The sequence below is a fragment of the Hippoglossus stenolepis genome, chromosome 14 (assembly GCF_022539355.2).
Source record: "Hippoglossus stenolepis isolate QCI-W04-F060 chromosome 14, HSTE1.2, whole genome shotgun sequence".
Lineage (NCBI taxonomy): Eukaryota > Metazoa > Chordata > Actinopteri > Pleuronectiformes > Pleuronectidae > Hippoglossus > Hippoglossus stenolepis.
In genome coordinates, this window is record NC_061496.1 from 21,550,450 (window position 1) to 21,567,124 (window position 16,675).

The 16,675-nt window shown below is 39.2% G+C and overlaps 2 protein-coding genes across 3 annotated transcripts in view; both read left to right on the top strand.

Moving 5' to 3' along the window:
* Positions 1–593: 593 nt before the first annotated feature.
* Positions 594–5,749, top strand: ociad2 (OCIA domain containing 2). Its single transcript, XM_035175851.2, has 7 exons — positions 594–1,021; positions 1,214–1,298; positions 4,050–4,103; positions 4,200–4,247; positions 4,352–4,499; positions 5,049–5,123; positions 5,400–5,749. The coding sequence occupies exons 1-6, from the start codon at positions 935–937 to the stop codon at positions 5,119–5,121; spliced, it is 495 nt and encodes a 164-aa protein (XP_035031742.2). The 5' UTR covers positions 594–934; the 3' UTR covers positions 5,122–5,123; positions 5,400–5,749.
* Positions 5,750–6,724: 975 nt separating this feature from the next.
* fryl (furry homolog, like) overlaps positions 6,725–16,675 on the top strand; it is a 70,584-nt gene continuing 60,633 nt past the window's right edge. For both annotated transcript variants that reach the window (XM_035177336.2, XM_035177335.2), the window contains exons 1-2: positions 6,725–6,877; positions 11,922–11,990. The gene's annotated coding sequence lies outside the window, so the exon portion shown is untranslated. The remainder of the gene's footprint in view (positions 6,878–11,921; positions 11,991–16,675) is intronic.

Below are 16,675 nucleotides of genomic sequence, written 5' to 3' on the forward strand. Positions count from 1 at the left end.
GAGCTGCTCACATATTGACACACAATCTACTATTATATCTTTCAACAAAATAAGATTTAACAGGGTCATTCTGCATTACTTTTGATAAATAATATTTTGCTGATATTTTCGAACTTGAGTAAAAATTGTAATGGTTTTACTTATAGTGGCATTTTTCCTCAATAGTATTATGTGTACTTAAGTAAAGATTATTTCTTGGGAATAATGTCGGCATGATTTTATTTTTCATATCTTTAATTTGTTTTAAAATGTATTTGTGTGCAGCGCGTAATGAGGTCATGGCTCTTGATTGACTGACAGTATCTATTGTCATAATTGTTCTCTCATTAACAGTGAAACTTGGATTTTCCTCTTAAAAAACATCTGTTCCTGTATTGGAGGTTGTGGCTCTGATATCACCATTTTTAATTGAAAGCTTTTATTTATAATGGCTATTCCCATTGATTCATGCTTGCAATATAACCACCCTGCTTGGGTTTTCTCATGTGAATAAATGAACCACTTGTTTAACAAAACCAGTGTAAAATAAACGACTACTCCAAACAAAGGTGTGTCTCACTTAAGGGTGCAGAAACTAGACCAAAGTTAGCCTAACTGGAACTGCAAGAATTAATGTGCGTCATTTTATTTGTGCGAGCACAGCTTTTGACAATTTAAACAATATTCTATTCTTTATTATTTATATTTCTGCCCAAAACTATATTTTAACACTTGCTTTTACCCAGAACCTCATTTATTTCAAGTTGAAACAGCCTTTTGACGACAGGGCCTCTGGCATGTGTTTTTTTCAAGTGGGGGCGGAGTTATAAACGTATGAACCAGGGAGGAGCAATTACAGCTGGTAGAGACTTGAGGCTCATTGAGAGGGAGTAGCACTGTCCTGGTAAAGTTTCACCGTACAGGTCCAGAGGAGGTTTCTGTAAACTCCTGCACCATGAGTTCTGCACAACCTACAACAGTGAGGACAGAGGAAGCAGCAGCTGTTGGTTCTAATCCAGCTGCAGTGAAAGGGGAGTGGAAGGTGAGAGGATTTGTATAGAATGACGTACATGAGAGCCAGATATCATATCTATCATGTCATATACTATTTTTTCACCTATAGTCTATTCTTTTTTTTAAATATTGGTTTTAATGTAAATATCTTTGAAATGGTTTCATGTATAAAAAGTGTTGAATATGTCAAACTACCTTTCCTCACCTAACCTGACTGCAGTGCCCTCTGAGTGATCGTCACATTCATGGAGAGGATGTGAGAAAGGTGTGGAAAGAATGCCAAGAGGAGAGCTTCTGGTACAGAGGTATACTCTTTAAGTTGTTCAGTATACACTCATACCTCTATATCATTTTCTGCTTATAAAGAAGAAACTCAGGAAGCCAACAAATCTGTCATATGACCTATACCACACTGCATGGCTGGCTTGGATACATCCACCCACACGTATTGTAAGTCATCAGGGTAGGGCTCATTTATCAACACCCACATGTCGCATTGTGTTTACATTTTTCTCTGTGGAATTCAGCCTTTGGCCAGTTAATCTCATGTCCACTCCTATAAAGTGTGTTCATTCACTGAGTCAATTCTCTATAGCTGTCTTCAATCCTTTGTTGTGAATTGGTTCTTGTTTAGTTGGAGCGACGCTGCGAGTTTGCTGAAGTCGGTTAAACCCAGACACCTAAAAAAATCCTTTGAAAAACCTGCTTCAGCAAATCACAAGAGATTCAGAGATACGCCTCTACACACCTACACAGTCAGGGTTGTAGGCAGAAGCTACAGGAGCGAGCTTGGTTATCCAGCTAAGAACTGAAAAACCTCCCTGCTTTTTCTGTCAACAATTAATTGTCTGAAGCCTCTATACCCGTCCTTTCACTCGCTGCCAGCTGCCAGTTCCTTTTCTTCTCTCAACGTGCGCTTATACAAACATGAAATGGCAACAACTTCCTGGATGAGAACTCAGTCGTATCCTGACCCTTGACTTATGTGGATAAATTGTAGAGTCTCGCCATAACAAAGGAGAGAGTTCAATCAGATTGAACTCTGCACAGGGCAATAAAGGCAGGAATCAATCAATAATAGGATGTGAATGTGTCTTATCGGTTGAGTGAATATTAGTGTGTAATACCAATATGTTTTTTGTGTTGTTTTGACGTTGTTACTGTCGTTAAATTGGTTTGAAATATGACAATTGGCCCAACAACAGGAAATTATGTATTAGTGCCTCACAAGAAACATAGGCACAATTGGCCAAATGATGGCGCTGTAACTAAGGCCTTAAACTGCAGTTTTGGAAAGGCTGTGCTCCTCACACTGTGAGTACAATTGAAGCGTGTCTAGTTGAGGTCTTATTATGGCACTCAAAACTTGATCATATAAAATATTACTTTTAGATAATCCATGAGAAGTGACACGGATATTTCACCTCACTCTTGTTCATTGTAACCCCCACTATCTGCATGTCACAATTCAGAAGATTTGACTGTAGAAGTTTGGAGAAAATTTAAGAAAATCTGTATATATATATATCTTGTTTGAAAATTTAATCAAAAATCCATAATTACTCTCATTAAACTTTCAGCGTTTGTCTCTGGCCTTTTTCCACTCAAAGTACTTTTACCGTAAGACCACGAATAGAGTGTGCGGCAGGCATGACAATCGATGGACCACATGACCGCAGTTGTAAACAGGACCTCACATTTCTTCAGAGTGTGAATGCATGAATTAATTTATGAGTTAACAAATTAATGAATTAATTAAAATACACAAATGAATTGAACTGAATGAATTACGATAAATAAAAGATAAAATGAATGATAAAAAAAAATGTGAGTGTGAAACCAGTTCAGAGAAAATTGAGAATTAAAAAGTTAATGATTTCTCAAAAACCACTGTGTGAATAATCAATTAAACTTCATAATGAAGAAAAACTTAAATTTAAGCAACAAAATATAAAAGCGACTGTCATTGAGAAACTCCCTGTTTTCACTTCACAATGACAGATCACCACCTCAGAGTCTCATATTTTCACTGTTGAAATGTGGCAACAGAGAAGGAGATTCTTCTGGCACTTGAAAAAATAACGGCATTGAAAAGATGGCAGAGGGCAGAGAGTTCGTGCACCGCCTACTTGTTTACTAGTCTGGTAACCATTACATCAACAAATAGGCTTAGCCTACAAAATTAGAGGTCTGGTGCTTCGTGTGAAAAGGGTGGCCTGGAAAGGAGTCAAATTCCCGAATTCCTGAATTTTTGTCCCAGTCCGCCCCTGAACCCAAACCAAGATCTAACCAAGTTCTGTTTCCTGAACTTAACCAAACTGTGATTAAAATTGAAGTCAGAAAGCCTTTATGGCAGAAAACCATGAAGGCAGATTGTTCCAACAGCAAAGAAAAAAAAGCCCCTGGGAACATAAAAGTTCACCATGATGGATTTTGCACCATTGTGATTTTATTTTTTTTCTACGTCTTCTCCTAAATGGTTATCAAATTCTCAACAGATACTCATTGGACAAAGGCTTGTTCATATTGTATCTAGTATTTAAGATATTGACCAATAAACGTCAAAATTAGCGTGACTTAACACAACAACGATTCATCCAGTCCTCAGGAATCTGATTAGATACCTTCAGGACATGTTTGGAAATATGTCTATTGAAGAATTTTGAGCCATACTCAAGGGAAGTTATAAAATTCTCCATAGATCCTTTTAAGACACAATTTCTGAAAACTGTCTTTGTGCATTTCTCCGTGGACAACGCACTTTCATGCTAAACTTGCTTTATAATCAAATAAGACATGGACGTTTCACTTTCAACAATATGTAACCTTTAATTTGCCCTGATTGTGCTGCTGCCCTCTGTTGGGCTTGAACCCAGAGTTGCTGTTTTTCTTTAACACAGACTTCTACCTGCTTTTATCTTTTTGAGGCAAGAAAGCAGTATAGAGAATGTAATGAATCCAACTTGATTCTGATTGAGATAGACGTCTGATAATACTTGTTTTTGATCAGCTGCTGACTGTTGTCTTTTTTCACCTTGTTTTCTGTCTTTCTTTAGCTCTCCCCTTGTCCCTGGGCAGCATGGCGGTCACTGGTGGGCTGATATACAATGGTAAAGCACTGACTTTCATCAAATCTTACTCATGTAAATACAATCATTTTTTGTAATGATCACATGTGATTTCGGTCAAATTTTATTTCCATACAGGTATCTGGAAGTCATCAAAGCGATTTGGTCCCTTTCCAAAACTAGCAGGTGTGTACCATACAGTATACTGAACTTCAGTTCATCTGTAGCTGTGCTTTTAATAATCCCTCAAAGATCGGTGGTCTTTAACTATTATTCTTTGTTTGTTTCAGTTGCTGGGATCCTTGGTTACGCTGTGGGGAAAGCATCTTATATTAGAACTTGTCGAGGAAAGTTCCACGAGCTTGATCTTGGGGATCGACCAGGATTTGGACCCTGGTCGCAGGGAGGACCTTCCAATAACCATGGTCCTGGACACAGGTGAGGAAAACACTGAATTTATACTATTTAATATTAGGTTGACAAGTCAGACGTTTATCTTCACAAATGTGATGCTGTATTAGAGGAATTGCGATTAATAATAATATGCACCAATTGTGTTTAGAGCGTGTCCAGTAATTAGAAGAGGAATTACTTTTTTTATTGACATTTGAAAAAGATGAAATGATAAATAACCAAAAGGCACAAGCAAACAATATAACAGAGAATTTGCTTTCATTCTTGAATTTTTGCTCTTTATTGACGGGACTTGCAAAATAGCCAGTCAAATAACAAACTATGTTATCATTCAAGTTCTGGTCGATAAAAGCAAAATAATAATAAAAAGATACCACAGTATTCTCCCACTGACGTAGTTATTGGGAATGGACTTTAGATTTGTCATAACTCATGTTTCTCAGTTCATATTTTCACTTTGTCATCTTTCTAACAAAAGAAAAATATTATTGAACAAAATATTCAACTATTAAAATGAGGAAAAATAAATATTCTTAAACCTGTGTGTCACTGACCACGATGTTATCCCAACAGATTCTGCCACCATGTCTGTGAAGAATGTAAGAAAACCGCTAAAGCTGCACCGACAGAGGAAGTGAAAAGTTAAAGGTAAATTAAACGCATATAGAGCTATGAAAACATATCTTGCACACAACTCTGAAGCCTGAATTTGGATTTTCCTAACTACTACAAATTTCTATACATACTCACAACATGTAAAATAGCAAATTGTAAAGGAACAGGAAAATCTGTCTTAATAAGAAAGGTGATACATGCTACACTATATATTGGTCTCTGTTTCCAATGAAGAGTTTGGTATAAAGACACATGCATGTGAAAATAACTGGAAAAAACACTGTTCATGATTTTCCTTTCATTTTTCAGACTCATGGGAGGACTGACTGTCAGCATGGCCCTGTCAGTAGCAGCTATATTGATACTTAAATGTTATTAATACTGTCAAACCATGCACAAAGTGCCACTAGGGGGAGCAATTGTCCTTTCAATCAAAGCTCTGTTTTAATGTATTCCATTTGATTATTTTCTAAACTATGAAATAAATACTAAAGACAATTTTGCTTACAAAGGAATTTTTTTACACTATTTGCCAGTGAGTGATTTGAACTGTTTATCATCAAATAAACAATATCACACAAAGAACCAACCTGCAGTAAACGTTGGCAATCATTCCATGTATGCTCATATTTGACAAATAAAGGCTTTGAAGAATTTCATTTTTTTTTTGTTAAATAATTTTTGTCATTTGACAGATTTTAAGGAGGTGGATTTTATAAGGGCTGTTAAAAATCAAAACAAGGTGTGCCCCAAGATTTCTATGTTGTTTATTTTTTCCTCAACTTAAGTAACATGTGATACAAATGGTACATTTACATTCAGTGTAAATTCTAAGCAATTCCATGGGACCAAAGCTAAACAACTGTGTGGATCTGAGTTCCAACTGTTTGCATCATTTCATCCAATGGGAGTATTTACAGGTGGGACAAAAGTGAGTGAATTGACTCTTATGGAAATCCACTTGTTTTTGGTTCACTAAAATATGATGTCACCAATCTCTTTAAAATAGGAATTTGAACCAATTTATACTTAAGACAATCCAACCCAGTTTATCAGCCTGTCTGCTTCGAGTATGAGTGAACTTTGTGAATGCAACACAGACAACTGAGGTTTTCTATATTAGTTTATAGTTAAATACATATAAATGTATACCCTGAGAACTAAATACAAGACCAGACATTATTAAAACTATTATTTGTGGCAAGTGTTGAGTTAGAAATTACTTCTTTAAATAATTGCTTTTAAAGCTTATAATTGTTAATTTGTAAACATAATACATTGTGTTGTTTATTAATGTAGCATAGATTATATAGTAAAATCAAGAGTTTCGCTCTTCATCACTCATTGTTTAGAAGTTGTGCTCAAACATGCTACACTTTTGTTTTAAATAAAAACACTTGTTCTTCCTCCTTCGTGCACCCGCCCCCCCGAGCATGTGTCGGTGTACGCTGGTTGTCATAAATAAACGGACCCATGTGAATGTCACCCCGGGACGTCATCCAATCAACAGGTCGTTTTCGCGGAATCGTCACGCGTTTGGTCAAATAGAAAGACTGGTTTCGTGTGGGCGTACGTCGTCTCAGCCTATCACAGCGACCGAGGCGGGACAAACAGGGCTGTGACAGGCGAGCTCTGCTCTCAGCAGCGAGACGGACAGAAAAAAATCACACCACTACGCAAATCCTTCCAATGGAGGAGGGCCAGGACTCTGGTGCTTGTTCGGCAGTGAAAAAAAGCGTCTGCAAGCTAGCTGCCTAGCTCAAGTGAGGGGAGAGGAGACAAAAGTTGTGAGTATCACCAGCTTCGCGAATAACCAAGTAATTGAGGACAGGGCGGTTGCTAACGGGTGCAGTTAACGTTGCCTTGCGTCAAGTTCCGTGATTAACTTTGCTGTCGGGGTTAACGTTAGCTTCCCAACTGTGGTACCAGCATTGGCTGCCGTAGCATGCTAACCAAGGAGTTTGGCTGCTCTGCTAGTGTGAGTTAATCGCCTAGCTACCGTGCAACTTCAATCTGAGCATCGTTCAGCGGCAGTAGTATAATCATTTAGCTAGCGGCGCTGTTTACATTGCCATCACGCTAGCATGTTGTCCGATAACTTACCTGATAACTGGCTGGTGAACTAAACCAAGTTGCTCCTGCTGCTAGCTAGCTAGCCTGCTGCTCAGCATTAGCACTTTGCACAGTACAACATCAACACCAGGCTAGTTGCTAACTAAAAGCTACCACGAACAACCCTACCATTAGTCCGTTTCAACGTAGCTAGTTGTCTTTTTGGTCACGCCTTTGTGATGTGTAAAAACTGTCCGTGACAGAGAAGTAAATGCTTTGACATTTTTAACCGCAGCGTGAGAATCACCAACGCACACAGAGTTAACCCAGTTAACTCATGGGTTTATTCAATGAACCGGATTTATCTGGGAGATAAGACACTGATGCTAAGCTAAGTGTAGTTTGTTATCGTCTTAAAAGAAGACGTTTGTTGTTGAGAGGTAAAAGTTTGAAGGGACAATGCCCCAGCATGTCTAAGCATGGTGTTTCCTCTGCATTGACATGACAGTGAGAGGACTATCAGCTCTGAGGGGCTTCATTCTCCCTGTCCAGAGTGCATCACACACAATGAAGCATTTGTTCACTTTCTGTACAGTCGAGCTCTTGGATACAGTCAGAGAGGAATCTGGTCAGTCTGCTGTGGGGCTGGAGGTGGAGACGGCCAAACAATGTCAGATGGAGGCACATTGACAGAAGAGAAGTCAGTTTGTGTTCTCCCATGGGCCCACATGAGGGTGGACTATGCTTTGAGTAGTAAGGAGAACTTTGTTGTGATGCGCTGCATGTACAAGTCAGATTACAGCAGTGAAGCAGGAAATGGTCTGCCTTTATTTAGCCCTTTTCTAGTCTTGATGAACACCCAGAACAGACCACTTTACAGAACAGTTTTGCCATTCACACAGTGCATCTATTTTCAGCACTTTTCTTTGTCACAAGTCAATCATACACCAGCGGCACAGTCATGTGGGGTTCAGTATCTTGCCTGATGGGGATGTGCGATACTGGGATCGGACAGCTGACTCTCTGTTAGTGGACAACCTGCTCTACCTCCCTGAGCCAAGCGCCCATGCCTTTCCAGAGTTTTGGTGCAGATAAAGGAAATCAGAATCACCTGCCCTTTGGTTGGACTCTCGTTGGACCGGCATTGATCGAACCGGTTAAAATGTGAAGATGGTGCCAAAATTCGTAATTGTAAATTGAGCATTACACACAGTGCTGGACATTTCTGTCATTTCACCACTCATTCAGTTTGTTCAGACTTTATTCACACAATCTGCTTATTTTTTTTTTTACACTACATGCTTTCTAAACATGTACAAACTAGCATCTCTTAAGCAGATCTATTTGACAGTTTTACAAAGGTTGATCTACAACTACAACCTTTTAAATTACATGTGAACATCACTTTAAAAGCTCAACATCCTATTGACCCTAATTTGTGTGTAGTTGTTAGTAGAGGGAGATGACACCTAACTTCATTTAACTCCTCTGTTTACTTGTGCTGCAATGTAATGATGCTATGAAGAAGTACACCACATAGTTTAAGCATTTCATACGCAAGGGTTTGCAGTATTGTGCTAACCTCAGCCCACTGGACCATCGGCCTTTGCAACTGGCTGATCTCCCCTCATCTCTGCCAGGATAAGCTTCTGATGGCAGTACAGATGTGTTGTGCAGTCTCTTATAGATGCACAAATCAGTGGGAATCCCCCTAGATTGCACGTAGCCATCTATCTGTGATTATCTGGGGCATAATTCCGGTGAATTAGTGGGTTTGGTTTAATCTGGTAAGACATTAATTGCATTGAAGAGTACAGGGGATGAAAAAACCACACTCTGTGAAATGCCCCCACAGTGGCCCCTCACTAAGCTGCCCCCCTGCAAGGATTAACTGTCAACTCAGCATTTCAGTGGTGACTACAAAAATATTATGTAATGCAGAAATAACAAATCAGTTACTTAATTTGATGTCTTCATCCATGAAACATTCCTATTAATGTTTAATGTTAAGTTTTTCCATAACAAAAACAACTTATTTCCCCCCTCCCAGCCTCTGCCTTGGATCTAATTCATGTAATGCTGTTGTCTGAAGAGAGCAAACTTCAGGTGGTGTTCTTTACATGGGGTTTAAAACTTGTGACTACGCAAATACCTTGGCTCGTTGATTTTTGGGCACCTGCTTTGATGACCCTTGACCTCTCAGCCGTTCACCTGATTCCACATGGGCAGCTTCTACTCTATGTCCTAATATTTCTCCTGCACAATTTATGCGATGTCTCCATGGAATATAACACCAGTCATACATTTGGCAAGAATACATTATCTGACCTCCACACCTAGACTGATCGGTTGCATCTGGGTATGCACGTGACGCAGCATTTGCTCATGGCTAAATTATTAACTGGGCAGCTAAACAAACAACACGCTGAGGAAGTAAACATTGATGTTCAATTAAATATTGGTTCTATCTAGCTTCTCTGTATGCTAGCAGCTGTCTTATTGGGGAACTGCAATAAACATTGCACCCAACCTAAATTGCATCTTTAGAGGACTATAGACTATGTGTCAAATGCTTACAGCAAATGAAGGCTTCCTGTCACATAGTGAAAATAAGAAGAATATTCAGGATTTTGTGAATGAGTGTTTTGGGAAATATAATTTTGTCACCATCCCTCGGACATTCTTTAGATTAACTTCCAAATGTCTCTTCTTCTCAGTGCAATGTAGATTAAAGCACAACATTACTGACTCTAATTTACACGGGTTCATCATTCTTTTCTTTGATTGCACTGAAAGACTGGGCATAATGTAGCACACAATAAGGACTGAGTCTAGCTAGAAATAACCTATAATTGAGCCCTGCTGAGGAAGATTATCCTTGGCTTTGGGAGAGAGGGTTTGGAGCATAATTGATGTTTGGGTCTGTCTTTGCCAAAGAAACCACCCTGTCTTTGCCCTCAAGACGTCCTCGGCTGAGATGCAAGTGTTTCTTCTCTATTTTGATCCGTTGACGCTTCATTAAAGCCTCATATTTTCTGTCTGTATGTGTCACCCATTGCAAGTCAATGCTAAGAGGCATGTCTGTTCAAACATGCAAAAAAAGGTGTTTTTAAAAATCCTCTTCCTTTTCTAGTCATAAGAAGCCAGTAATGTTTCCTCTGAAGAGGTAGTGATTACAACAGGCCGGGCCTGTCATTTAGTGCTGGAGGGAGCCAGATATAGGCATTTCACCCTTTGTTCAATTTACTGTAACATGCTGCCTGATTCGAACTGTGAGCTAGCTCAGTTAGGACGAGTACAGTAAATGCATCAGACATCTTTAAGTTTGTGATTTACTTACACGGTGAACTTGAAGAAAAACTGTGACAGAAGAATGACACACAGCAAAATGAGTCTGGAAAATATTGTCTCTGTCTGGGTTATGTTATTTCCTGGATGGACTATTAACCTCTTGTTTGCAGCATCCTTGTTGTACGCTGGACTCGGATGATTGCAGGGTGACATAAAGACATTAGATGCCAAGTTAACCATTGATAAGATCAGTCATGCTGACCTTTAGCTCATCTCCCTTGTGAAATATAAATGTTTAAACTCACGCAAATCTGGAAAAGTACCGATTGTTAGAAGAATTAGTGAGCCGTGTTGAGATGTGAGATATGCTTAGCAAAACCACAGAAATGCAAGCGCTTAAATATAGAGCAGGAGCTCAGTTTGTGGCTGTATCTGCTACAGCGCTCAGGATGTGCACAGGGTTTGGTCTACCCGTTTTCTCTTTGGTCACAGTTTTTGTTTTTTGGAGTCGCTGAGCTGGAGCAGGAAGTCAGATGTATTATTCACAGGGCTGTGCGTGTGAGAAGTTAGCTATTGCATCTGTTAATTTTTTTTTTTCTTCAGCTTTGCTGTGTTTGTGGTGGGTGAGGTACATGCGTTGGTTTTTAGCTGTGACATGACTTTTGAGCTGTCAAGGTTTTTGCTTGGTTTTGTTTTGACTTGATATCTATGCTGACCCGTTCTCACCATCTGTCCACAGTGTAAAAGTGGAAGTTCTCACACCTCAGCTTCTCTGTCTGGCTGCTGTGTGACTCAGTGGCTTGTTCTTCCTTCCTTTGTTTGACAGCAGTGTGATAATGATTACAAGTCTACGTCTTTCTCTATACTCTCTTCATTTGTGCCATTCTAATGTCAAAGTGTCAAAGGCCTGTAAATGCTACACTCACTCACACATGTGTGATTACCCGACTATAAACAGAGCCCTTTTAAGCCACTGTGATGATAACCTGGAAATAATGTACAGTTTTGGAAAGCTCTGGTTACTTATGTAACTGCCTCTTGGATGTAGTGGGTAATCTTCAGATTATTACTCTGCTCAGGAGGAGGTTTTAATCCAGCCCCAGTACAGGGCAAACCAGGCTGAAGCCAAGTGGGTTGACCTATTGGTTTGCTGTGACCAAGAACAAACTATCAAACATCCCTTTGGCCTTATTACTCAATGGGTGTAAAGGATGTTGTTCTGTATCATAGCAAAGTGAAAAAAACAACCCACATATCAAATCTCTTGACTGTTTGAGTGAAAAGAAAACAAGACTCTTTAAAGACAAACATAATGGAAGGTAGATTTTCATGGTTATATTAATGTATTGTGACGGTTCAAAGCTAAATTGAATCTGCCGTAGAGTTCATGATAAAAGAGTATATTTAGCAGTACTGTTGTGTGTCTGGTTTGTGTCCTTGTCTTCTTGTCAGTCCTTAAAGACACAATGTCTGCTCTTTCTGTTTCAGATTTTGTGCAGTGAAATTTTGGACCTTCCTTTCTCGTTCCAGTCTCAGCTCCCGCTCTATGGCCTTAAGGTATGCAACATGGGTTAAGTGGGTTGTGTTTCTGTAAGGGCACTGTGGTTTAGCTTTTACAGAAGCTGCAAGCTAATTAGTGTGGGACCGACCAATGTGCTGGATTAATCTCTTTGTTTGTTTAACTGAATTCTGAAAAGAAGCAAAGCAGACTTTTCAGTTGTTGCCCATGCTGCAGTTGTAAGGTGTAAAAAGCACTGTCATACTGTGTCTGATGTTTTTTTATCCCAATATAGGCTAAAGGTTTTAAATGCTATATCCATCTACAGATTCTGCTTTAAATGTGTGTATAATGTGTATTCAGCAGACATACAATGTGTCATAGATTTTAGACATGGCAAGGCAGAGGCTGTCCTTACCTTTTTCATTGTATACTTGTTTGTGTATATATATATATATATATATATATATATATATATATATATATATATATATATATATATATATATATACAGGTGTCACAATTGACATTGCATTACAACAAAAAAATAAAAACACCATGTTTATTAATGGAACATTTGCCTGTTCAACCTAGTTAGCAAAAACGTAGCAAGAGCAGATTAGTGGCAGCTGGTGCTGAAGGAGATTTCTGTCAGTTGTACAAATGTGGTGACAGACAGGAAATACATTGTAGGTAGTACAGGTAATTGCTGTCACCGCACAGCAAGAAGTTTCCCTGTTCAAATCCAGATTTGGGTTCTTTCTCTAAAGTTTGTGTGTTATCCCCGTGTCTTTGTGGGTTTTCTCAGGATGAGTGTGAATGGTTATTGTCTCTGTATGTTGACCCTGTGATACACTGACTGGTGACCGGTCTAGGGTGTACCCAGCCTCTCACCCAATGTCTGCGGGGATTGGCTCCAGCTCCTCCTGTGACCCTCAAGAGGATAAGCACTAAAGATAACTGGATGTGAATAGCATAACATTACTACCATAGTAAACAGTGTTAATTTGTTTTTATGTAATTTTTTACAAAAAGGTTGTGTCAATTTTAGACTAAATATTCCATAAAAAAATGATTATATTATCAGAAAGTAATCATTGGATTAACCTGCAATGAAAGTAAGTCCTTGGTTGCAGCACTAGTTCTGGTCAATACCCTTGAATATAATGAGGATAAAAATGTGGTTCAGTCAGTTTGGCTTAAGCATCTGAGTATCTATCTGTAAACGTTGTAAAGTACTATTACACTGGTCTCTTCCTCTAATTACAGTTTTAGCATATTATTACAGCCTCTGGGAGAAGAGTGTCATCTCAGATGGTAATTGGTCAGGAGTGTAAAGGGGATAATTTTGATGCGGGGTCTGGTCAGGTCACATTCTTCAGCCGTGACGACCAACTGTGTTGCCTCACAACTGTCAGTCAGGTCTTAGCAGAACTGGCTTGACCTCTTTGTTTGAATGTCTGAGCATCAAAGTTTGCGTGTCTTGTTCCTGTTTGCAGATGAACGACTCAGTGCCTATAGTAAGCTTTCTAAATTCCTCCCTTTTTTCTAGAGTATGGAATGTAGCTTTCTGAGTATGTTAAAGGTTTGCTAGTAGGTGCGGTAGAACATACAAGGGATATTCACCATCTTGTCCTATATTCTAAAAGAACGCTTAGTTACAAAATTCCACAGCAGAATCCTCATCTCCCACAGAAAGCATTCCTTCTGAGGTGCTGCATTTCTGTTTTTCTCTCCTTCTTTTTATTTCCCCAGTAAGGTAGCATATAACCTGCCGGTGCCTCGGCTAGTTGGGATTTAATTAGGATGACAGAACTAACACCATTGTCACTGTGGCTACAGCTGTTTAGCAAACCTCTGAGTAATGTCCATGACATTTCTGACACAAGCTTTAAGCAGTTGACTAAGAACTTTAAGGTGGATCAGCTGACCAATCAGAGCAGACTGAAAAGAGGCCCCCTAGTAAAAACAATATCTATTAATGATAATGTCCAAAGGAGCCCATGTGAGAACACAGCAGGAGTTCCGCCACATGATTCACTGCGGGCTACTGGGCGCGTTAAGGAAATTTCTAATATGCGACAACAAAAATGAAGATTACAAAATTAAAAGAATTGTAATTGAATGTTGACTATAGTTGTCACACTGAGATTTTATGGGGGTCTGTCTATGGGATCAAGTGAACTAAGGTTGTATGAGGGTGTGCCTCTTCAAGCCTTATTTGAGAGGAGACCTAAACTCTCAGACTTAAAAAAAAAAAAAATAGATTTCATGTAAACCATATTGATGTAAACCTCTAAAACTAAGCACTAAGCACTAAGTGTGGAAGCAAGCAGATATGATACCTGTAAGTTACAGCACAGGCTGTATTATTCTAATGATAAAGAACTATTAGTGCCATACTGCAAAAGACTGAGTGACAATGTTTCCATGTTAAGTTCTTGACAAATGTATTCATGTTTTTTCAGTCTGTCTTTTTTGATTCACACACTTGCACACTGTTTACAAACATTAATTAACATGAATAACTTGTGTTTCTGTGATGGAATAGATTTGTCGTTATCAACTGAACAGCCAGAGTAATGACCAAACCTTAAAAGCTTTATTAAAGGAACTGAACCTTCAAGTTTTATGGGATGTAAATTAAATTCAGCCCGTATATTCATGACAACTCTGAAGACATGATTCATATTAAATTGCACTGAGGCAATGGCACAAGCACGTATGTAAAATTTAATTTTATGGTTGCATAATTTCTGATTAAACTGTAGAGCCCTGCACAGGATTGCCTTGATGGTGTGGTGGCTATTTGCACCATTAGGGGGCAGTGCGACATTGTTTTCATATTCGTCTTACCTGATATGGACATGGGACTGTTTACTGACATCCAGTGGTGGATGTAGCAGCTCAGAGTTGTACCTTCCCAGAGCGATCAAAATAACTGTAGTGGGCTGAGTGGTGACAGTGTGCTTTCTAGCCCCCCCCAGCTGATTGCAGAACAGACTCTGACTTCTGGGCCCCAGCCCACCAGTTTTCCTGTTTTCTCGTGCTTGAAAGCAGAATGAAGCAGAGGCGGGTGGGACCCAGAATGGCATAGGAACGCTGCACATTGTTCCCAGAGCTTCCTCTTTCACATTCCTGGCTTGATAGGGATCTGGGCCTCCTGTGCAGGGGTATTGTTCTAACTTAACAGCACCACAGACCTGGCCCCAGCAAACCACAGCTGCCTCCACTGGCCATTGTCACGCTCAGACTGAGTGATGGCTCATCAGTCATCTCTCTCCCTCTTTCTGACTCATTTAGTGATTCTTAGGACCTGCTGCCTCAGCCTCTCTGAATCTTTGCTCAGACCTCAGTCTTGCACTACCCTAACAAATGTCCCTCCTTGCAACTTAAAGCTAAAGGTTTTCCCACTGCGACTGATGGATTATGTTTTTTATGTCTTGAGTAACACAATAATAGTCTATATGATATTGTCCCAACAAATCTTCCACATGTTTTTTCACCCTGAATGGATTTTCTGTATCTGCATTGGGTCAGACAATCACACAGGTTTTCTCTGGTATCTTGGTTTATATATATATAATGATAAGGGATGACACATCCATTTACAGTATTGCTGTGGAAGTAAATAACTATCAAAATGCCAAGTTCAAATTCAAACTACTTGCTCTAGTCAGAATCTATGATCTCCTGTATTATGCTACTTTCTTTCTGTTGTTAATGTGTAAAAGGGATTTATCACTAAATGAATGCAATTTTATGATGAGTAAAGTAAGTACATTCAATTCATCAAAACAATTGCCAGAACAACTGCAGTGATTTCATAGTTCAGCTCTCTGCAATGAGATGGTGAGCCAGACTCCAGATCTTAAAAGCATTCTGGTTCTTTGCCATCATTTCTTGCTGAGCTTTTTCCTTTTATCCCCTCAGCAATTTGGGGCTCGTCACTAGATTTCAACAATTTGTTTCTGCTGCTTGGCATGTTTTCTGCCAGCTGGCCTCTAGAGGGCAGAGTTCAGGGCAAAGTGTGGCCCCGTATGCATCATTTCATTCTCCCACTTTGTTCTCACTCTGCAGGCTAGGTTTGGTGCGGGATAAATATAACACAAAAGAGTTGTTGAAATGAACAAGTAACTGCAGGGTTTTTAAATAGTATTTTCAGAAATCACACAGGGAAACTGAGAGAATGATGGTTTTGTGTACTTCCCCTCTCAGTTGACATGGTTTGTATAATTAAACATTTATGTCATCTCACTGACCTTTTCTCACGCTGCAGTAGAGGGTGTAAGCACTTCCTTCAAACAGTTTACTGGTCTTACACTTGCTGTAGTTAAACCAAAAAGTAATTTTCTGTGAAGAAGTTTACTAAAACACATGCTTTTGAAAATAACATATTATAATTCAAACGTAGTTATCAATTAACATTGACTCACCTTTCCATTATGTTTAAAACTGTCTTCTAATCAGTGTTGTAAATATTAAAATTTTGTAAATATTGAAATTTTGTTGTGATGTGTTTCACACAGCATCTTTTGCACCTCTGTTGTCGCACTTGTTAGGCCCTATGAGACGAATTGTCTGTTTAGCCTTAATGTCCTCTGATAGCCTCCTCAGATGCGCGATTAAGTACGCATGGGCACACTGGAAACCCGCACACACTCTTGCCAAAGGGCATGCACAAGGTCCGTGTGGCTAAATCTGTTAGCATTGCCACTTCCGATACTGGACTTTTTTGCTAAAA

Bases quoted from the DNA above. Each gene is read 5' to 3' on its own strand.
- ociad2 (XM_035175851.2), top strand. From the start codon at position 935: ATGAGTTCTGCACAACCTACAACAGTGAGGACAGAGGAAGCAGCAGCT. The intron at 1,299-4,049 runs GTATACTCTTTA...GTCTTTCTTTAG, and splicing joins GGAGAGCTTCTGGTACAGAG to CTCTCCCCTTGTCCCTGGGC. The intron at 4,248-4,351 runs GTGTGTACCATA...TGTTTGTTTCAG, and splicing joins TCCCTTTCCAAAACTAGCAG to TTGCTGGGATCCTTGGTTAC.